At 45.3% G+C, this 23,883-nt stretch overlaps 3 protein-coding genes across 3 annotated transcripts; all 3 read right to left on the minus strand.

Moving 5' to 3' along the window:
• Positions 1-426: 426 nt before the first annotated feature.
• LOC130090718 (G-protein coupled receptor 35-like) lies at positions 427-1,434 on the minus strand. The gene is made up of 2 exons (XM_056258231.1): positions 1,425-1,434; positions 427-1,265 (listed from the first exon to the last, which is right to left on the minus strand). The coding sequence occupies exons 1-2, from the start codon at positions 1,432-1,434 to the stop codon at positions 427-429; spliced, it is 849 nt and encodes a 282-aa protein (XP_056114206.1).
• A 17,428-nt stretch (positions 1,435-18,862) lies between these two features.
• Positions 18,863-19,702, minus strand: LOC130090719 (chemokine XC receptor 1-like). Its single transcript, XM_056258232.1, has one exon. The coding sequence runs from the start codon at positions 19,700-19,702 to the stop codon at positions 18,863-18,865; it is 840 nt and encodes a 279-aa protein (XP_056114207.1).
• Positions 19,703-21,424: 1,722 nt separating this feature from the next.
• Positions 21,425-22,273, minus strand: LOC130090721 (G-protein coupled receptor 35-like). Its single transcript, XM_056258233.1, has one exon. It carries the CDS (start codon positions 22,271-22,273, stop codon positions 21,425-21,427), a length of 849 nt encoding a protein of 282 aa, XP_056114208.1.
• Positions 22,274-23,883: the final 1,610 nt, after the last annotated feature.

The following is a 23,883-nucleotide window of genomic DNA, read 5'->3' on the forward strand; positions in this document are numbered from 1 at the left end:
GATAGTGATATAAAATGGGCTTGACAAACAACAATAAATGACAAGGACAGAATAACAGAGAGCGCTTGCTGAAGACAACAGAAGCTGTCGCGGTCTGTTTTCAGGGGTGCTTTATAGTTTCCTGGTCTATGACGTCACCTATGATGTATCGGGCTTCCATTGGACTGATTTTACATGTGCTTCATGACGCAATCACGCAGAGCGTTCCCACCGCGTCTCAAACGCAGCTCGAGTTCCCTTGAAAGGGAACCATGTATAACAGCTAGAAAAGGCATATGCATACACGTAAAAAAAAAAAACTCAATGATTTTATGCAGTAGTCAGTCATTTTAAAGACACCAGAATAAGTAAAACAGTGAATGGCTGACTAAAATGTTCTGGAATCATAAACTGTGTAAATTCAGCTGGAACAAAAACAATGATTTTTTACTTTACATTGTTCACGTTACAATGGATCTCTTTAACAGGTTTCGTGGAAAACAGTGTCAGTTTTCCAACATGATTCAAAAAAAGAACCGGCTGAATAAAACCTCCCAGAATATAACAAAAGACAGAAGTAGCCCAAAGAGCCGGAAAATGCTGTTGTGTAAAAATTGCAGTGAATCCTGACATTATAAATGGAACATATATAACAGCCAAGCTAACAGTAGATATTAAAATGAGCTGAAATGCTTTTCTCTTTATGCTGTTTTTCTCCTCTTTCGTTCTCCCTCTCTCTCCTGGTCCTGACTGCTTCAGAGCTCTGAGAACAGCCACAAGACAAAACAACTGGATGGAGAGGAAGAGGAGGAACTGCAGTGAGAAGAACCATGTATATAACCTTGTGATAAGTGACTTCAAAATGAGCCAGCAGAATAAACATGAGCCACAAGTTATTATCCAGACAGTAGTAGAGCAGATCACTCTGTATCTGAGAGGTTTGTACTTCAGAAAGGTCACAGGATGAACCACTGCCAGGTAACGCTCAACACAGATCAGACACTGAAACAGAGGACGACCAGTGATGAAGAGTCCTTGCAAAATTAGTGACAGTGTCTTGAAACATGAAAACTGAATTGACAGCAGAATAAACAAACTTTTCAGACAAACACCAATCTCACAAAGTGAGAAATTGAGTTTGAGGAACACTGATGCAACTCCACTTGCTTCTGTGATGATGAGCCATAAAACATAGGAGTGTGTAGGAAGACCAAACAGAAAACTGATGCTGGACACACATATTCTGGTGATTAATTCATAGGAATCAGTTGTGGAGTTTGTAGATGCTTCAGGTGTGGTGAAGTTAACCTCACAAAATGATTAATTAGCGTATATTCTATTTGAAGAGAGAAACGTAAATGTATAGAAGCAATTAAGACTTCATTAAAAACAGTCAGAACATATACATATACTGTATATAAAAAATATACACAGAAGACAATCACATTCCTTCATTAAATTACTTTAAAATGATATATGATTCTATTCATCACTTTCTCACAATGTACTACTTAAAGCTGCAGTCCGTATCTTGTCCTCTTTGTCGCCATCTCTCTGTTCGAAATCTGTAACTGCAGGGATTCGCGGAATTATTATCTTTACGTGGGTTGTAAATCAGCATGAAACAGCGCGGATGAACACAGTGCTTTGAGGCGAGTGCTGCTGTCAGTCACCGCACTGTGTGGATATACTGTTGTCACCGGGTCGGGGGAGGAGTGGACGCCAGATGACCGGCCGTCCCAGCCCCCGACTCACGTACCACCGCGAGGAGCCAACACCACAGAGGACACAGAGGCAAAGTAATGTAGAAAAACACAGAATCTTTATTGGATAAATTAAGTAAAAACAACCTCAAGCCAACTGGAGGAAGGTGAGGTTTCAGCCGTATAACTGGTCCTTCTCAGGACTCGGGCAGGCAAGGGACAGGTAAGAATTATCAGCGGAACTGTTCCTCTCGGATTCACAGCAGAACTGTCTCTCTTGTTACAGGATTCGGATGACGAAGAGGAGTACGGAATCAGCCACAGAACTGGCCCTCTTCTCGGGGCTCAGACAGGCAGAGAACAGGTAAGAATTATCAGCGGAACTGTTTCTCTCGGAATTCACAGCAGAACTGTCTCTCTCTTCCCAGGATTCGGATGGACGGGGAAGAGTACGGAATCAGCCACAGAACTGGCTCTCTTCTCGGGGCTCAGACAGGCAGAGAACAGGTAAGAATTATCAGCGGAACTGTTTCTCTCGAATTCACAGCAGGCCTGTCTCTCTCTTCACAGGATTCGGATGACGAAGAGGAATACGGAATCAGCAACAGAGCTGGCTCCCTTCTCGGGGCTCAGACAGGTAGAGGACAGGTAAGAATTATCAGCAGAACTGTTTCGCTCGGATTCACAGCAGAACTGTCTCTCTCTTCACAGGATTCGGATGGACGGAGAGGAGTACGGAATCAGCAACAGAGCTGGCTCTCTTCTCAGGGCACAGGCAGGCAGAGAACCGGTAAGAGTTATCAGCGGAACTGTTTCTCTCGGATTCACAGCAGAACTGTTCCTCTCTTCACAGGATTCGGATGGACGGAGAGGAGTACGGAATCAGCAACAGAGCTGGCTCGCTTCCCAGGGCACCGGCGGACAGCGGACACAGGTGGGCGTGCAATAGTATAACGACTTTACTCACAGGATCCAGATGGATGGAAAGGAATAAGGATTCGACAGCAAGGCTGGCTCTCTTCACAAGGCCCGGGCAGACAGAGGGAAGATGAAGGTTCAACAGCAAAGTTGGCTCTATGCACAGGGCTCAGGCGGAGAGAGAGAGGATGAAGTTTCTACAGCGAAGCTGGCTCTATTCACAGGGCTCAGGCAAACAGAGAGAAGATGAGGTTTCCACAGCAAAGCTAGTTCCATTCACAGGGCTCAGACAGAGAGAAGATGAGGTTTCCACAGCAAAGCTAGTTCCATTCACAGGGCTCAGACAGAGAGAAGATGAGGTTTCCACAGCAAAGCTAGTTCCATTCACAGGGCTCAGAGAGAGAGAAGATGAGGATTCAACAGCGAAGCTGGTTCTACTCACAAGGCTCCGGCAGACAGAGAGAGAAGATGAGGATTCCACAGCAAAGCTAGCTCCATTCACAGGGCTCAGACAGAGAGAAGATGAGGTTTCCACAGCAAAGCTAGTTCCATTCACAGGGCTCAGACAGAGAGAAGATGAGGATTCAACAGCGAAGCTGGTTCTATGCACAGGGCTCAGGCGGAGAGAGAGAGAGAGGATGAAGTTTCTACAGCGAAGCTAGTTCCATTCACAGGGCTCAGAGAGAGAGAAGATGAGGATTCCACAGCAAAGCTAGCTCCATTCACAGGGCTCAGACAGAGAGAAGATGAGGTTTCCACAGCAAAGCTAGTTCCATTCACAGGGCTCAGACAGAGAGAAGATGAGGATTCAACAGCGAAGCTGGTTCTATGCACAGGGCTCAGGCGGAGAGAGAGAGAGAGGATGAAGTTTCTACAGCGAAGCTAGTTCCATTCACAGGGCTCAGAGAGAGAGAAGATGAAGATTCAACAGCGAAGCTGGTTCTACTCACAAGGCTCCGGCAGACAGAGAGAGAAGATGAGGATTCCACAGCAAAGCTAGCTCCATTCACAGGGCTCAGACAGAGAGAAGATGAGGTTTCCACAGCAAAGCTAGTTCCATTCACAGGGCTCAGACAGAGAGAAGATGAGGATTCAACAGCGAAGCTGGTTCTATGCACAGGGCTCAGGCGGAGAGAGAGAGGATGAAGTTTCTACAGCGAAGCTGGCTCTATTCACAGGGCTCAGGCAAACAGAGAGAAGATGAGGTTTCCACAGCAAAGCTAGTTCCATTCACAGGGCTCAGACAGAGAGAAGATGAGGTTTCCACAGCAAAGCTAGTTCCATTCACAGGGCTCAGACAGAGAGAAGATGAGGATTCAACAGCGAAGCTGGTTCTACTCACAAGGCTCCGGCAGACAGAGAGAGAAGATGAGGATTCCACAGCAAAGCTAGCTCCATTCACAGGGCTCAGACAGAGAGAAGATGAGGTTTCCACAGCAAAGCTAGTTCCATTCACAGGGCTCAGACAGAGAGAAGATGAGGATTCAACAGCGAAGCTGGTTCTATGCACAGGGCTCAGGCGGAGAGAGAGAGAGAGGATGAAGTTTCTACAGCGAAGCTAGTTCCATTCACAGGGCTCAGAGAGAGAGAAGATGAGGATTCCACAGCAAAGCTAGCTCCATTCACAGGGCTCAGACAGAGAGAAGATGAGGTTTCCACAGCAAAGCTAGTTCCATTCACAGGGCTCAGACAGAGAGAAGATGAGGATTCAACAGCGAAGCTGGTTCTATGCACAGGGCTCAGGCGGAGAGAGAGAGAGAGGATGAAGTTTCTACAGCGAAGCTAGTTCCATTCACAGGGCTCAGAGAGAGAGAAGATGAGGATTCAACAGCGAAGCTGGTTCTACTCACAAGGCTCCGGCAGACAGAGAGAGAAGATGAGGATTCCACAGCAAAGCTAGCTCCATTCACAGGGCTCAGACAGAGAGAAGATGAGGTTTCCACAGCAAAGCTAGTTCCATTCACAGGGCTCAGACAGAGAGAAGATGAGGATTCAACAGCGAAGCTGGTTCTATGCACAGGGCTCAGGCGGAGAGAGAGAGGATGAAGTTTCTACAGCGAAGCTGGCTCTATTCACAGGGCTCAGGCAAACAGAGAGAAGATGAGGTTTCCACAGCAAAGCTAGTTCCATTCACAGGGCTCAGACAGAGAGAAGATGAGGTTTCCACAGCAAAGCTAGTTCCATTCACAGGGCTCAGACAGAGAGAAGATGAGGATTCAACAGCGAAGCTGGTTCTACTCACAAGGCTCCGGCAGACAGAGAGAGAAGATGAGGATTCCACAGCAAAGCTAGCTCCATTCACAGGGCTCAGACAGAGAGAAGATGAGGTTTCCACAGCAAAGCTAGTTCCATTCACAGGGCTCAGACAGAGAAGATGGGGATTCAACAGCGAAGCTGGTTCTACTCACAAGGCTCCGGCAGACAGAGAGAGAAGATGAGGATTCCACAGCAAAGCTAGCTCCATTCACAGGGCTCAGACAGAGAGAAGATGAGGATTCCACAGCAAAGCTGGCTCTATTCACAGGGCTCAGACAGAGAGGAGATGAGGATTCCACAGCAAACTAACACTTCACAATGCCCCGTAACGATTAAAGAGGAGAAAAGGAGAATTTCACCACTAGATGACTTCTTCCAATGGTCTCCATCCAATGAGTCGCGGACGATGTCTCCACAGCCAGGACCGCTTCCCCAATGTCACTGCATTACACCTCCACTCGTGCTCAACTGCAACTCGCACAAATCTGCACACGTGTTTACATTAATGAACAACACTGCAAAGTCTCGTCACTCACAAACTAGGGCGGAGACAGGGGGTCTGGTCCACTGCACCTCTCACAATCTCTTGGACTTCTTCCAATGGAGCGTGGGACATTCAACTTCCTCCAAAAAGACAAAATTACACTTCATGCAGCCTCATCACATCCTCCAAACAGATTTCTCATATCACAGTCCAAACATCAACAGCACTTATCCTCTCATCACGTCCTCCACCAGATTTCTCATTTCTCAATCCAAACATCAACAGCACTTATCTCTTATCCACCACAGTTCTCCTCCCCGCATCTCCACATCTCCAGATTCACCCGAATATCTCCCGCCGCTATTCCTCTCTCCTTTCCTCCTTGTTGAAGATGAAATGTCCTTTTATCCTTCCCAACTGACAACGCGTCCCAATCGCGATCGCAATCATCCTCTCCCGCACCTGTTTTGTATCAACTAATCATCCTCCGTCTCTGCTCGGAGTTTTCCGGAACTGGAGTCTTCCGGGTCCCACACCGGAAATCCCTCCCCTCGGAAACCCGGCCGTGATTAAAAGGTTCCGCCTGCCTTTGTCACCCCGGTGACATCCCCCCCTGCCATTCGGGACTAGTCCCTAGGACCGGGAAACTTCGGCCCACTCGCCGTATCGCTGGGGTGGCCTCCCCTGGTTGTCCCTCTGGGAACGTCGAGGTGGGGATAAGGTGACTGCTCTTGCCGCCTCGATTTCGGGGCCCCTTGGGACCACGGCCCATCCCACTGATGGAGCTACTGGGGTCATAGACCGTTCAGGGGCCTCTTCCATCGGGGCCAAATAATTTGGGCAAGGACGAAGCAAATTCCGGTGGAGTACCCGCTCAGGGCCTAGCCTTCCTTCAGGGCGAACGGTATACACAGGTAGATCAGGCTTTTGTTGGCGTTCCACCACATACGGTACAGTCTCCCAACGGTCGCTGAGTTTGCCCTTCCCTGGGCGTCGATTGTCTCGCACCAATACTCGCTCTCCGGGCAGTAGGGGGGCTTCTCGAGCTGTCCGATCATACAACCGTTTATTTTTGGCTGCTGCTGCGCTCAGATGGTCCGTAACCCGACGGTAGGCGTAATGGAGCTGCCGATGATGACGACCCACCCAATCCGTCGTACTCTGAACTCCCTCCGTAGGCTTAGTCCCCAGCAACAGATCAACCGGTAACCGCATGTGTCTCCCAAACATCAAGAATGCCGGGGCATAACCTGTGGTGCTGTGTACACTGTTATTATAGGCTTGTACTAGGGCAGGGAGGCATTCCTCCCACTGACTCTGTTGGTCGGCTTCCAAGGTCCCGAGTAACCCCAACAGGGTCTGGTTGAACCTCTCGCACCCCCCGTTACCTTGGGGGTGATACGAGGTAGTGCGAGTCTTCCGGCACCCATAAAGGCGGCTCAGTTCTTGTATGACCCTAGCTTCAAAGTTCGGGCCCTGATCCGAGTGAAGAGTCTCGGGGCACCCGAAGGGCTGGATAATAGCTCGCCAGAGTACACCGGCAGTGGTAACAGCTGTTTGGTCTGGAGTAGGAATAGCCCATGCGTATTTTGTAAATAGATCAGTTACTACCAAGATGTTCTGGTACCGATCCGTGGGCCGACCCAGTGTTAAAAAGTCCATCCCCACGATGTGCAGAGGTGCTCTAGGGCACATGGGGACCAAGGGAGCTCTTGCCTCTTTCCTGGTCTTAAAAAGTACACACCGGGGGCAGCTTTGAACGAACACCCTGACCGTCGCCTCCATCCCTGTCCAGTGAAAATACCTCCTTAACAGGGATAATGTCCTTTCTTGTCCTTGGTGTCCTGTGTGCGTGTGGTAGGCTTCCAGCAGGGCCAAACGCTGTTCTTCTGGCACCACCACCTGGTATACCGCCTCCTGGGTTACTGGCTCTTGAATAAAACGACAGATCACCCCCTCTCTCAAACTGAGTCTCTTCCACTGCCCAGTGAGTTTCCTTACTGCCACGGTTTGAGTCTGCCTCTCTTCTACCCCAGGCCTAGAACCTTGTTGCAGGTAAGCATGCACCCTTGCCAGGTCAACATCCCTCTGCTGTAACTCTTTCCACCGGCCTGGGTCCCATCCCCAGCCAGTGGGTACTCCCTCCAACCGGGTTCCGGGGGCTTTCCACCACTCCCACTAACAGTCTTTCCCCCGGTTCAAAAGTAGGGGATACGGTTCGCCCACTCTCGTTAGGCACAGGGAGTAGGGACAGCGCATCCGCATTAGTATGCTCTCTACCTGGTCGATATTAAAGCTGGTAATCGTAATTGGCCAGCTGGGCCACCCAACGCTGCTCCACCGCTCCCAATCTGGCTGTCTGCAGATGAACCAGGGGGTTGTTATCGGTCACCACCATCACCTTCGCTCCCCATAAGTAGTCTTTAAATTTTTCCGTCATCGCCCACTTCATTGCCAGAAGTTCTATCTTGAAAGAGCTATAGTTGGAGGCATTCCGCTCGGCTGGATGGAGACTCCGGCTGGCATATGCAATAACTCTCTCCTCTCCCTGCTGTCGTTGTGCGAGTGCAGCTCCCAATCCTGCATTACTTGCGTCGGTGTATAGGATAAACGGCTGAGTAAAATCAGCATACGCCAGGATCGGGGCCTGAAGGAGTTCCCGCTTGAGTTTTTGGAAAGCCGATTCACACGCCGAGTCCCAGTCCACAGAGGGAGATCCCCGGGGTCGGGAGCGTCCGGTACCTTCGAGGAGTCGATTCAGGGGCTTGGCAATCCCCGAAAACCCCTTGATGAAACGTCGATAGTAGCCTACAAAGCCCAAGAAGGACCTTACTTGCCGGACAGTTTTTGGCACCTCCCAGCCCTGGACGGCAGACACTTTCTCCGGGTCAGGGGACACCCCTGCAGCGCTGACCCGATGGCCCAGAAACTGCACCTCACTCCTAAATAGCTGGCATTTATCCGGCCGCAACTTCAATCCATATTTTTCCATAGCCTGGAACACACGTTCCAGGTGGAGCAGATGGGAGGCGAAGTCTGGCGAGAATACTATGACGTCATCGAGGTAGACCAAGGTTGAATCAACTAACTGCCCCCCCAAGCATCGCTGCATTAGCCTCTGGAAAGTCGCAGGGGCATTGCACAGCCCAAACGGCATCCGCTCCCACTCAAAGAGCCCAAATGGAGTGGTGAAGGCAGTCTTCTCCCTATCCCTCTCGTCCACCTGCACCTGCCAGTACCCACTGGCCAGATCTAACGTGGAGTACCAAGCGGCCTGAGTCAGACTAGTGAGGGAATCCTCAATGCGTGGTAAGGGGAATGCGTCCTTCTTCGTCACGTCGTTCAACTTCCGATAATCAACACAAAATCTCCAGGCACCGGTCTTTTTCCGCACTAGCACAATTGGGGCCGCCCAAGGGCTACTACTCTCCCGTATGATTCCTCCATCCAGCATCCCCTTCAGCAGGGTGCGAACCTCTGAATAAAGCGTCGGGGGCACCGGCCGATACCGCTCTCTGCTTGGTGCCGCGTCGCCTGTAGGAATCTGATGTTTGACAATCCCCGTACACCCATAGTCTTCATCGTGGGTAGAGAACACATGTTGCCATTTCGCCAGAAAGTCTCGGAGTTGGAGTTGTTGTTCCTCTTCCAGGCCCTCTCCTTTTAAGGAATCTCCTGCCACATGATCCGGTATTCCACCTCTCTGGGGGTCATTCCTCGGCTCTACCGATCTAACAGCCACTTCCACTACCACAGAGCTCACTTGACGGAAGCAAACGTCTCTCTCTTCCCTCACCTGGTGGGAACGCACCGCGGTGACTCGGACCAGTCGTTGATGGCGGCGAAGGACGACAGGATACGGGTTAACGTTCCGTACCCGCACCGAGATCCGGCCCCGATGGACCACAGCCAGCCCTCGGGCCACTCCGATGGATTGGCAATCCCAATGTGGTTCGAGGAGGACCCAGTCATCCGCGCCATAAGACCTTGGAGGCAGCCGGGCCCATATCACTGCCTCGCTTCGTGCTGGAACTGTCAGGCCAAACCGGCAAATTACTCGCCCAATGCTTTCGCGATCCTCCTCGCGGTTAGCCGCCTGAATCCTACGGCAGTCAGCCAGAATACGCTCCCATTCCTGTCGCTCTGGGACCGAAGGGGCCTGGGCCGGCCGGTTTCGGAACAGCTTTTCCCAGCATTCCGAAATGACATTCATGCCAATCAATGCTCGATGTGAACCCAAGCAGCGGTCTCTAACGACAACAACTCCTTTTTGTCGTACGGGGACCCCTTGAACATGGAAGTCCACCATCACATAGCCGGTATAGGGAATATCCAGCCCATTTGCTCCTCTCAACACAAGTTGTGAGGACTCCGCCTCCTGAAGTCGTCGGTTTCTAAAGAGTTCCCTGGACAGGCTCTCGGAGAATAACGTGACTTGGGAACCGGTATCGACTAAACCTTCAATCTCCACCCCATTAACCTGAATCTTCACGGTTGGACAACGTGCAACCCAGTCGTCTCGGAGGATAGGCATAGAAAGGGGGTCATTTAAGGGGGTCCCGGCCACTTGACCCGCAGTGGCCGGCACAACTAAAAACCCCCTTGGGAACTGCGTCGGGAGCCACACTGACGGCTATAATGTCCTGATTCCCCGCAGCTGTTACAAATGGGCCTGCCCTGACCATCCCACTGGAACCTCGGATTAGCCGGTCGTCCAGGGCGCCGTCCGGGCTCTCGGCTCCCCTCGGAATAGGATCGATCCCGGCCACTGAGCTGTCCCCGGCGCAGTTCTTCTAGGAGGGTCCTAGATAGTTCAGCCATCTGTCCTTTGACGTCCTCCAACAGTTCTGCGCGCAACTTCTGTTTCCAATCTACGGTTGGAGTAGAGGCACCACCAACACCCATACACATCGGTGGGTCAGTTGCCTCACCCTGATCCATCTCCAACGCCAAGGCCTCCTGTCGGAGATCTTCAAAATTTAACGCTGGGTCTCGGCGGAGCTGGAGCTTTATACTCTGTCGAATAGGCCCGCCTCGGAGCCCCAAAACAAACTGATCTCGCAGTAAGGAATCTCCATCACCCAGACCATGATCGGGTCGCCCTTTCAATCGAACAAACTGCTCACGTAGCTTCAACGCATAAGCCCGTAAGGCTTGCCTAGGACCTTGTCGAAAGTTGAAGAACTGAGCCCGAAGGGCGGCCACGGGGATATTATCCCCATACAGTTCCGCCAAAAAGTCAAAGATGGCCTTGGCGGTGGCTCGTGCAGTGCTGGGTGCAGCAAGAACTTCCCTCTTTGCTTCTCCCTCCAGGGAGCCCAGAACAAACTGTGTCTTCTGTGCATCACTCAGCCCCTGGAGGCCAGCCAGGTATTCAGTTTGCGTCCTCCAGTCCTGGAGATGTAGTTCTGATCCCGGTCCTCCATAACGCTGGGCCCAAGGGGCTCCCATAAACACGGGCATGACCTGTGGTCTTGCAGCCACCATCTCTTCGTCGGCCATAGTGAACCTGTGGCCGCTTCAACTCGCGGTGGCAACAACCCTGCCGACTACGCCACTTTATGTCACCGGGTCGGGGGAGGAGTGGACGCCAGATGACCGGCCGTCCCAGCCCCCGACTCACGTACCACCGCGAGGAGCCAACACCACAGAGGACACAGAGGCAAAGTAATGTAGAAAAACACAGAATCTTTATTGAATAAATTAAGTAAAAACAACCTCAAGCCAACTGGAGGAAGGTGAGGTTTCAGCCGTATAACTGGTCCTTCTCAGGACTCGGGCAGGCAAGGAACAGGTAAGAATTATCAGCGGAACTGTTCCTCTCGGATTCACAGCAGAACTGTCTCTCTTGTTACAGGATTCGGATGACGAAGAGGAGTACGGAATCAGCCACAGAACTGGCCCTCTTCTCGGGGCTCAGACAGGCAGAGAACAGGTAAGAATTATCAGCGGAACTGTTCCTCTCGGATTCACAGCAGAACTGTCTCTCTTGTTACAGGATTCGGATGACGAAGAGGAGTACGGAATCAGCCACAGAACTGGCCCTCTTCTCGGGGCTCAGACAGGTAGAGGACAGGTAAGAATTATCAGCAGAACTGTTTCTCTCGGATTCACAGCGGAACTGTCTCTCTCTTCCCAGGATTCGGATGGACGGAGAGGAGTACGGAATCAGCCACAGAACTGGCTCTCTTCTCGGGGCTCAGACAGGTAGAGGACAGGTAAGAATTATCAGCAGAACTGTTTCTCTGGGATTCACAGCAGAACTGTCTCTCTCTTCACAGGATTCGGGTGGACGGAGAGGAATACGGAATCAGCACAGAGCTGGCTCCCTTCTCGGGGCTCAGACAGGTAGAGGACAGGTAAGAATTATCAGCAGAACTGTTTTGCTCGGATTCACAGCAGAACTGTCTCTCTCTTCACAGGATTCGGATGGACGGAGAGGAGTACGGAATCAGCAACAGAGCTGGCTCTCTTCTCAGGGCACAGGCAGGCAGAGAACCGGTAAGAGTTATCAGCGGAACTGTTTCTCTCGGATTCACAGCAGAACTGTTTCTCTTTTCACAGGATTCGGATGGACGGAGAGGAGTACGGAATCAGCAACAGAGCTGGCTCGCTTCCCAGGGCACCGGCGGACAGCGGACACAGGTGGGCGTGCAATAGTATAACGACTTTACTCACAGGATCCAGATGGATGGAAAGGAATAAGGATTCGACAGCAAGGCTGGCTCTCTTCACAAGGCCCGGGCAGACAGAGGGAAGATGAAGGTTCAACAGCAAAGTTGGCTCTATGCACAGGGCTCAGGCGGAGAGAGAGAGGATGAAGTTTCTACAGCGAAGCTGGCTCTATTCACAGGGCTCAGGCAAACAGAGAGAAGATGAGGTTTCCACAGCAAAGCTAGTTCCATTCACAGGGCTCAGACAGAGAGAAGATGAGGATTCAACAGCGAAGCTGGTTCTACTCAAAAGGCTCCGGCAGACAGAGAGAGAAGATGGGGATTCCACAGCAAAGCTAGCTCCATTCACAGGGCTCAGACAGAGAGAAGATGAGGTTTCCACAGTAAAGCTAGTTCCATTCACAGGGCTCAGACAGAGAGAAGATGAGGTTTCCACAGCAAAGCTAGTTCCATTCACAGGGCTCAGACAGAGAGAAGATGAGGATTCAACAGCGAAGCTGGTTCTACTCACAAGGCTCCGGCAGACAGAGAGAGAAGAGGAAGATTCCACAGCAAAGCTAGCTCCATTCACAGGGCTCAGACAGAGAGAAGATGAGGTTTCCACAGCAAAGCTAGTTCCATTCACAGGGCTCAGACAGAGAGAAGATGAGGATTCAACAGCGAAGCTGGTTCTATGCACAGGGCTCAGGCGGAGAGAGGGAGGATAAAGTTTCTACAGCGAAGCTGGCTCTATTCACAGGGCTCAGGCAAACAGAGAGAAGATGAGGTTTCCACAGCAAAGCTAGTTCCATTCACAGGGCTCAGACAGAGAGAAGATGAGGTTTCCACAGCAAAGCTAGTTCCATTCACAAGGCTCAGACAGAGAGAAGATGAGGACTCAACAGCGAAGCTGGTTCTACTCACAAGGCTCCGGCAGACAGAGAGAGAAGATGAGGATTCCACAGCAAAGCTAGCTCCATTCACAGGGCTCAGACAGAGAGAAGATGAGGTTTCCACAGCAAAGCTAGTTCCATTCACAGGGCTCAGACAGAGAAGATGAGGATTCAACAGCGAAGCTGGTTCTACTCACAAGGCTCCGGCAAACAGAGAGAGAAGATGAGGATTCCACAGCAAAGCTAGCTCCATTCACAGGGCTCAGACAGAGAGAAGATGAGGATTCCACAGCAAAGCTGGCTCTATTCACAGGGCTCAGACAGAGAGGAGATGAGGATTCCACAGCAAACTAACACTTCACAATGCCCCGTAACGATTAAAGAGGAGAAAAGGAGAATTTCACCACTAGATGACTTCTTCCAATGGTCTCCATCCATTGAGTCGCGGACGATGTCTCCACAGCCAGGACCACTTCCCCAATGTCACTGCATTACACCTCCACTCGTGCTCAACTGCAACTCGCACAAATCTGCACACGTGTTTACATTAATGAACAACACTGCAAAGTCTCGTCACTCACAAACTAGGGCGGAGACAGGGGGTCTGGTCCACTGCACCTCTCACAATCTCTTGGACTTCTTCCAATGGAGCCTCATCACATCCTCCAAACAGATTTCTCATATCACAGTCCAAACATCAACAGCACTTATCCTCTCATCACGTCCTCCACCAGATTTCTCATTTCTCAATCCAAACATCAACAGCACTTATCTCTTATCCACCACAGTTCTCCTCCCCGCATCTCCACATCTCCAGATTCACCCGAATATCTCCCGCCGCTATTCCTCTCTCCTTCCTTTCCTTTGTTTAAGATGAAATGTCCTTTTATCCTTCCCAACTGACAACGCGTCCCAATCGCGATCGCAATCATCCTCTCCCGCACCTGTTTTGTATCAACTAATCATCCTCCGTCTCTGCTCGGAGTTTTCCGGAACTGGAGTCTTCCGGGTCCCACACCGGAAATCCCTCCCCTCGGAAACCCGGCCGTGATTAAAAGGTTCCGCCTGCCTTTGTCACCCCGGTGACACTCGCATCAAGTTCAAGGCTTTGACGCTTGCTTACAGATTGACCACAGGTTCAGCTCCCTCCTACTTCCACTCACTACTACAAGTCTACATCCCTACCAGAAGCCTACGATCGGTCAATGAGCGACGGCTAGTAGTACCATCACAGCGGGGCACAAAATCACTCTCCAGATCATTCTCATTCACGGTTCCATGCTGGTGGAATGATCTCCCCACCCTCATCCGGAATGCAGAATCCCTGACAGCATTCAAAAGGAGCACTTAACATAAAAAAAAAAAAAAAAAAAAAATCCTTTCCTCTAAATCCTCGCTTGCCTGGCTTATGCTACTCCGAGCTATGTCTGAACTTTGTATTTTGAGCACTTCTTGCGTTGTTTTTGCCTCTTCACGATGACTCGCTTGGTTTAGTCCTCAGTTGTAAGTCGCTTTGGATAAAAGCGTCTGCTAAATGACTAAATGTAAATGTAAATGTAAGAGAGAAATATTAATTGTATTTTATTTTTATATGATGAATTCCCGAAACTATTTTCCTATGAAGTAAAATACTTTCGGTTTCATTTTGTATTAAATACTTATACGAGTGAGTCATGCAATGTTATTGTGGTTAGGAACTATCAATTAAGGTGTTTCGTTAAGTGGGACGCTTATCAGTGTTGCGCGCTATGCCTTTAGAGCAAGGGGGTAATCCATCAGCCGGAAACTGAAGCTTCCCTTGGGGGCCGCCATTGGAGCAGACCATCACCTGCTGTTAGCATTGACTCCCATTCATTTTGGCGTCACATTGACAGCGAATAACTTTACATCTGAGGCGTCCAAATACTCCATTTGCCCATTATTTATTTCTAAAGAAACACGACAATGTAAAAAAGGCTCCATTACTTTGTATCTTACGTTATGGCCCCGTCTAAGCCGTTTTTGTAAAAATAGGCTAACGATTGTGCCATAACCACGCAACTCTCTGTCGCACAGTAGAGAAATTACCGTATAGACAGGAGGAGAAGCTTGCGCGCAATTGGGGGGACGTGGAGGCATAAAGTCAAGGGAGAAGCCCATAGAGAGTCATAAAGTTGCTCCTGCTGCGAGCTCATGGACAGCTCCTACTCACGCTCTCTGTCTCTGCAAGATTCCGAAGGGAATGATTCAGATTCCTCTTTGCACAGCTACTAGAAGACTTACAATGGTCAGACAGGTTGCTCATGTCACATCTACGTCATCAAGCTCAGTTTGAGCCTGCGCAGTACGCTCAGCCATCAGGAAGGGAGTGCTTCTAATTGGCTTCACTTTTCTCCGTTGAAGTTTATGGGGTCGCTGTGACCATTTCTTTTACTGTCTATGCTTTAGAGAGTGCATGAGTTATGTCAGCTTCAGATAGCAGATGGATGCTGGCGAGGCAAGACACACTTGTTTTCTTCTCACTCTTCCCACTTAATATTGGTATGTTTAAAAGTGTTCATTCGGTTTAAGTTAATTTAAATATTAAGCACAATGTGTTACTGAATTGATTATACACTATGTTGTGTATTGTGAGTTTTATGTGACTTTTATCTGACGCACGTTAACTAACTAGTGATTCAATTTAACCAGTATAATGTGATCTAATTTATGGAATTTGGGTCTATAATGTACATTTGGATTGTGCTTTTGAACAAATGTATTCTATCTTCATTTCTCATATTCGGTAATACATTCTATTGTTCAACTTCCAACTATTACGCTGGCCTTGCGGTTCTATTAAGTATAATGTGAAGGTGCCTGATGTTTTGAGGGGATATTTGTTTGTCGATCTGTACAAACATTATACTTAAATGTTATTACTGATATGTTTGAAGAATACACATCCAGCCATTTTATTACTTACTTTATTTTTCCTTTAACAACAGTAATGGATTATTTTATTTAATGTGTAGGCTACTACATAATGTTAAACATGTATTCAATGGAGTTACATCAGCCTGAGATCGCAAATGGACGCTGGTGAGGCAAGTAGCACTTGTTTTCTTCTCACTCTTCCCACTTAATTTTGTGTATAACGTGGAAAGAGGTTGGCGCAAGAGTAATATTCTGATCAAGTTGTCCCATATGTTTCCAGGGTCAATAAATACAGTCGTTTTTGAAGCCATCCTGCTGTCTGCTGTGTGGAATTCCTTATGTACAGAACTCTAGACGACAACATCAATTAGTCAAAAGTCTTGTGGACACATATTTAGTATGTGTTTTGTGGCCTTATTTCAGAAACTTTAATTTTTAGTTTTTTCAATAACCATGCATACAAATTATTCTCTCAAAAATACAAACATATACATACATGTTGCTCACATATTATGGTAGCCTTGTTTGTGCTAAATAGAGTGTAATTACACCTTTGCCATTAATATGTTTATAAGCAACTGAAAAAAACACTTATGTCAGGGCATGTCAAAACATCTCAAGGACCCCAAAAACACCTTAGACCCCAGAGGGTTAAGGAAAATGACTCTGATCTTATACGCACAATCAAATCAAAGATCCTGGGGTATAGAGGAAAAATACCATGATTGTTTAAATTGTTTACAATTTGATTCTTTAAGAGTAAATTGTGGTTGAGCAAACCTGATTGTCCTCCACAAGAAAGTCTCCCTATACCACCCCTGCAAAGACCTATAGCTTCTTCAAAGCAGCACAAAGAAATGAGGGGCCACCAGATCCAATCTCACATCAAGAACAAGCTGTCAACCAGGAGCCTTACCAGTCTTACCTGTTCTCAAGCAACACTGGCAGTGAACATGACCCCTTAGTCAGGTAGAATACTACATGTATTTGCACAGGCCAGGAGATACCTTTACATTCCTGCAACCATCAGTTTCCCTTCTGGAAGGGTTTTAAGCACAGGGGGTAGTCTCTAGTTGTCATTCTGAAGTGAAGCCACAAAATGTTGATAGGCTATAGTGTTTCTTGCTAAAAAGGTCTAGTCTGGTATAATACATTTGAATGTTGTCAGTGTTTAATGGCAATTTTAGTATTTTTTTTTATTAAAATATTACTTTTTTATTGGATTTGTTTAAATTTGACTGAAGCAAATAGTATTATCTCTTATTTTAATGATATCTTGTTTGGTAACCTAATGTTCAGGGTTTGTAAATAAAAAGTTGAAAAGAATCATCTTTATGGTAAGCAAAAAAAATTGTGATACTCATTTTATCCAGAATCGTGCAGCTCTTCTCAAAGGCTAAATTCAGATAGCACACATACGTCTCCAAGATGTCTGTTAAAAAGCAGTTCATCTGGAAAGCATCTGCTGTGTACAAACATCTGATAAACATCTTTAAAAAGTCAGTTTTACATACATTCTAAATCCAAAACATCTTTAAAATCTAGATGTCTATGTAACATCTGACAGGAAATGTCTTAGAGAAGTATTGCATATGAGCAAACACTCTAAAAATACATCTTACAGATGAAAACATGCTCATCAAATTGACGTCTCTGATACGTGTGCTTTAAGTGTCCTTGTCAGTTTGGGAATTTTTTTTGTACAGCCTCACACAAACACTTTTGGTCAATCAATCAATGCAGAGAAACTTTTTATTTATTTATTATTGGTGCTACATGACTAGAGAAAACAGATAAAAGGGTTCCATTTTTGCCAAAACTTAAGAAAGTGCCGCCACTCTGTCGATCCAACTGTCCATGGGACGGAATGCAAAAATGCTGAAGTTCAATCTTTAGTTTTAACAAGCCCTGGAGCTGTCAAAAGTCCACAGGGTGACACAAAATAACACATTGTTCTTCATATTTTGTTGACAAATAAACAGCGATATCTGGGTGCAGGTAACAGAGTACACATTGTTCATTTACATAGCCTACAATATACAGACATTGTAATAGCTGGTTGACAATCCTTAAGACTATCTGCTCAGCATTTCTGCAACCATTAAGCCATTCAAAAAGAACAAAACTGCACAAACTTCTCTAGACAACAATCATTCATTACAAAATGTTCCCTGACATGAAAATAAAGTGCCCCTAAAAAAGCCTCAGTCTAAACCATAAACTAGCCCTAAACTATAACCAAACCAAAAGCACTTTCAACAAAAACGGCAAAACAGTGAACAAAACTAACCAACACTCAAAAACTGCTACATGTCAAAACAAGATTAAACAAACAAAAGCATGAAAGATGGGCAAAACTATTACAACAATTTTCTATTATCAATTACGCTATTATGAGAACTTTTTTATTATTATTAGTTTTAAGTTTAGTTATTAATTTACAAAACATCGACATTTCTTATAATTATTGCAATTCAACCAGTTCAATTTCAAAGTTAAATTTGTTTAAAAACTTAACAGGATCCAAAATTCACAAACGGCACATACACTGATGTAAAACACAGCTCAAACCTTGAACAGCATTCTTTTCAATATCAACCAACAATCCAACTGTGGCTGTCAATGACACCGTATAATAATACAGATACAATAAAACACATTCCACTCCATTTCAACATGACATTTAAATAATCGTCATTTGTAAAAAGCAAGAAGATTAATTGTAGCATCCTACCAATCGATCCTTTGCTTTGAGTGGCTTCATATTGAATCCAGAGCAAAGGTACAAATCCTATCCCAGTCTGAGCGCATTCGTAAAACCAAATACGATGTCCGTTAAAGTTACCAAGTGAACAATTCCATCTCAAAATGTTTAAAATTTTTGTATGTCTATTTTTTCCTCATCAAATACTCAAACAAATATTTTGCAATCCCCGCACCCCCAAAACCTCTATGATTTAGACCACTTCTATTATTGATTGTTATCAGGATGTGAAGAGAGTTTTAACCAGTGTAACAAAAAGTGTTTATAAAAAAATTGCCTACCCTACCTTTAATGCTAAATACTAAAGCACAATGTTTTTATGATGAACAGAGGCAGAACAGCTTTCCAGTTCGTTGCAAATAAAGAAAAGGCTGCAAAAAACCAGTCAACACATAACAAACAAAAGCAGGAAACCAATAGTCATTAATTTCCTGTTTAGTTAGAATGATATATAATCCTGTGATAGTAAATGGGACATTTTGGATAATCATATTCACTGTTGTTAATAGAATAAGAAAAAATGCTCTTTTCTTCATGTTTTTTTTTTCCTCTCTCTCTCTCCCTCTCTCTCCTGGTCCTGACTGCTTCAGAGCTCTGAGAACAGCCACAAGACAAAACAACTGGATGGAAAAGTAGAGGAGGAACACTGTTGAGAAAAACCATACATATGCCTCTCTGTTGACTGAGGCTGAAAAGATGCAGAATAAACAAGAACCAAGAGTGATTATCCAGACCGCAGTGCAGCAGATCACTCTATATCTGAGAGGTTTGTACTTCAGAAAGGTTACAGGATGAACCACTGCCAGGTAACGCTCAACACACATCAGACACTGAAACAGAGGACGGCCAGTGATGGAGAGTCCTTGCACAAAATCTGTTAGTATTTTGAAAAGTGAAGAAAAGTGTGACAGTAGACCAAACACCGCATTAATACTGTTACCAATCTCACAAACAGAGAGATTGAGGTTGAAGAACTCTGATGCGACTCCACTTCCCGTTCCTGTGACAATGAGCCATATAATATAGGAGTGTGTAGGAAGACCAAAAAGGAAGCAGATGCTGTATGCACACATTTCCAGACTCTCCAATAGTCTAATATCAGTTGTGGAGTTTGTGGATGCTGCAGGTGTGGTGAAGTTCCCTGTAGAGATATTCATCCTCTCATCTCAGGAAGTCACACATTATTTTTTAAATGATATTGCAACTGTGGCATACAGGAAGAGAGAAGGATAAAAGTATTTCAGAGTACTCGAGAGTTAACTGAAATGTAAAGGTTTCCAAAAAGTGTGTAATTCAACTCAATTCTAAAGAAACATTCCAAAATTTTAACATTTGGGTAATGCAAGTCACCACTGTGGGTCATTCAGCACTACAATACATATATGACTACCATAAGCGTAACAAAATCCAATATTACATCACTTGAACATGATCATGAAAAATACAGTTCCCTTTCGTATGGGAACTCCTCCGACGAGACGTCTCCGTTCCCTACTCAGGGAACGAGGGTTACCATACGTAACCGAGACGTTTTTCTTTTATAGCCTGTTTACATGATCCGATCAGTTCTATAAGTCATATAATGGCTCACACTTCTATTTTAAAATCTATCTAATAAGACAAGTCTCAGCCCTGTATTATTTAATATCTAAACCATATTATGTGTTCATAATCCTTATACAATATATTATAATTCCAGCAAAATGTTGACTATTATTGAATTGAAAACAACAAAATGAATCAAAAGTTAATCACCTGCAGAGTGAATGTCCAGTCTCTCTGGATGTGTATACATCTCTGTGCTGTGTTTTATAGACTGACTTCACAGACTGACTGACACAAGAACATATGTGCATAACTTCATCTGCTATGCATCACATGAAACACCAGATATGCAAATAGTAAAAGTAAAGTAAATAATAATAATAATAATAATAATAATAATAATAATAATAATGAAAAAGACAATTAAAAGTTTTATGAAAATTTAATTTTAATGCTTACTACACTTTATTTACATTCATGCAGTAAATGACAATTTTGACAACCATACAATGTGAGATAATGCCCTGAATAAAGGCAGGGACCAGTATGAAAAGTATCTAATCAATACACTCTTAAAAATAAGAAAAGTAATGGAAAGGTTCCATGGGTGATAAAGGTTCTTCATGGAACCATAGATACCAATAAAGAACATTCAACATCCATTGAAACTTTCCATTACACAAAAGGTTCTTTATAGTGTAAAAATGATTATTTCGATTTTTTAAATGTTCTTCACACTAAAAATGTGTTATTGTAAGAACTGTTTACTAAAAGTATTTGGGAAACCAAAAATGGCATCGCTGTGAAAACCCCCTTTGGAAACCTTTATTTCTCTTTGGAGAAAAACTTTTCTCTACAACCATGTTTTATGTTTTGGCATTTTATTAGACATGACTGGCTTATGTTGAATCAAGATTGAAGTCGTTTACCAAGTAATATTCAAATAACATTTATAAACTGACAATTTAGGCCTTTAAAATATTATTTATGTAAAAAAATCATCTCAAACAATATTCAAAAATCTAAAACTGGCCTCAGGTGCAACACATTTAACTCCTGCGATGCAAATTTTTAGAGTGATAAATGTGTGTGTGATGGGATTTCAAGTTTAAAAAAACAATCGCTTCTGTTAAATAGAAAAAAAAGGCAACACTGCTTTATCAGTGAAGAAGTGTATTGGAACAACAAATAACAACTATATAAAACAGATCTCTCTAAATGACATATGCTCACATTAACATGTTTTATTGTCATGGAAAAACAATTTCCTAATGTCCTAATTTTCCTGCCAAAGATATAAAAAATAAAATAAAAAGGTTTAGTAATTTAACTTATTATTGAACAATTGATGGAGAGCAAAGGCAGGAGAGTTTTCCAGTCCGGCGCAGGTAAAGAACAGGCTGAACAAAACCAGCCAGTATATAAAAAATAAAACCAAAAGAAAAAAGTTCCTTAATAAAGTGTTGCATCAGAATGAAACAGAATCCTGAGATAATAAATGGCATATAGATAATAATCATGCTCACAGTAGTAATTAAAATAAGATCAAATGCTCTTCTCTTCATGTGGTTTTCCTCCTCTCTCTCTCTCCCTCTCTCTCCTGGTCCTGACTGCTTCAGAGCTCTGAGAACAGCCACAAGACAAAACAACTGGACGGAGAAGAAGAGGAGGAACTGCAGTAAGAAGAACCATGGTAGCATATGACTGTTTTGTGAGATTTCAATAAAAAAACTATAGAAACAGGATCCAAGAGTGATTATCCAGGCCACAGTGCAGCAGATCACTCTATATCTGAGAGGTTTGTACTTCAGAAAGGTTACAGGATGAACCACTGCCAGGTAACGCTCAACACACATCAGACACTGAAACACAGGACGACCGGTGATGCCTAGCCCTAATAACAAATATGTTAATGTCTTAAGATGTGAAAACCAATCAAGTATACAGAACAAACAATTTAGACTGCTACCAAGCTCACAAACAGAGAGATTGAGGTTGAAAAACTCTGATGCAACTCCACTTCCTGTGATGATGAGCCATATAACATAGGAGTGTGTAGGAAGACCAAACAGCAAATTGATGCTGTACAGAAAAATGTCCAGTCTGTTCACTAACCAAAAGGACTGAGTTGTGGAGTTTGTAGATGCCTCAGATGTGGTGAAGTTCCCTGTAGAATTATTCATCGCCTCTGTCTTTGTCTTCTCAGTTCAGTAACACAAGAAATAAGTATTAAAAAAAATCTGGCAACTGTGATCAACAGGAAGAGAGAAGTAGAACTGTAATTCAGACTGTATGAAAAAAGTTTGAAGGTTTTCAAACAGAGTGTAATTCCATTTCATTATAAATAATAGGAACAATTCAATATTAAATGTCTAACAGTCACACGTCGTTTTAATGCAAGTCACTTTCATACACCTAATTCTGCACTACACAACACCTAAATAACCGAATTGCAATCCAATATTAAATGACTTAATAACATGCAATTATTATTTTAATTAAAAAAAGGTAGTGTTTTACTCTAGGTTTCTAATACGATTAAAGTCCCCTTAAATATTTCCCCTTAAAAAAATTAACAAGTAGATCTCAACAATCACCTGAAGGGGTGGATGCTCAGTCTCTCTGGATCTGTAAATCTGTGCTGTTTTGTAGACTAACTTCAAAATAACAGCTGTCATGTGCATGAACCAGATATGAAAATATTACCAGATATGGAAATATTTTAAGTAAACATGAACTAGAAGAAGATGGATAGCCTTATGAGTAAACATAGGGGGGGAAAAATACATCTTAGTTCTAAGTAGAAAGTTGCATGTTGAATGCTTACAAGACCTCAATTATATTAATGCAAAAAACAGCACATGTGTGGGACCATCTTTAAAAGTGCACTGTGTAACTTTCGACTCTCTAGCGGTTATGAAACAAAACGTACTCGGTTACTAACGTAACCTCGGTTCTCTCTAGAGAGGGAACGAGTACTGCGTAATAGCTTACGCTAGGGGAAAAACTCTTTTCCACGAGATATTGAAGCCAAAAATTATCCTTAATTTTTTTATTAATGTAAAACGCTTTGCAGCAGCAAGCAGACATAGGCGAAACAGCTCGCGCGCCTATTGGTTGCTCTGCAGCAAATGCAGCAGCCTATCGAGAGAGACTCTGCGTGACGTAATGACCAATGGGGGCAATTCGCGCCCATATCTTCACGTCCCGCCAGAAGGGGCGTGGTCTCACCCTATAAATATGCTCGTTAGGCTGGTACAAGCTGGTTTTTATCGCTGAAGCGAACCAGAGCGTATTCCAAGCACGGCAAGATACGTAGTACTCGTTCCCTCTCTAGAGAGAACCGAGGTTACGTTAGTAACCGAGTACGTTCTCTTACGAGAGTATCTCTCGTACTGCGTAATAGCTTACGCTAGGGGAACACAATGCAACACGCCGTGCGTACAGGGATCCAACACCAAAGTCCCGGGGGCCGAAGCCCAGGGCTCATGTAGTGCATAATCACCAAAAACTCACATAGAGTGGAGGAAGAGAGGCTGGAAGCGTCATTCCCTATAAAAAAGCACCCAGCGGGGCTATCATATGACAATAAAACGCGCAGCCAGGGTGAAAGCTTTCAGCCTGATCTGGGTGGCCATACGTGTGTCAACACTCATGGGGCTGCAGTAAACTCAGCATCTGGGCCGCACAGCGGGGCAGATAGCACTGAATTTTAGACCGCCAAAAGCTTAGCTTGTAAGGCGGGTACCTCCAGGTTATAGTATTTTATAAATGTAGACGGCGAGGCCCAGCC

This window comes from Rhinichthys klamathensis, unplaced genomic scaffold (genome assembly GCF_029890125.1).
Source record: "Rhinichthys klamathensis goyatoka isolate OS25496 unplaced genomic scaffold, OSU_Roscu_1.1 h1tg000150l_1, whole genome shotgun sequence".
NCBI classification, from domain to species: Eukaryota; Metazoa; Chordata; class Actinopteri; order Cypriniformes; family Leuciscidae; genus Rhinichthys; species Rhinichthys klamathensis.

Coding starts and splice junctions, on each gene's coding strand:
- LOC130090719 (XM_056258232.1), bottom strand. CDS start 19,702: ATGAATATCTCTACAGGGAACTTCACCACACCTGCAGCATCCACAAAC.
- LOC130090721 (XM_056258233.1), bottom strand. CDS start 22,273: ATGAATAATTCTACAGGGAACTTCACCACATCTGAGGCATCTACAAAC.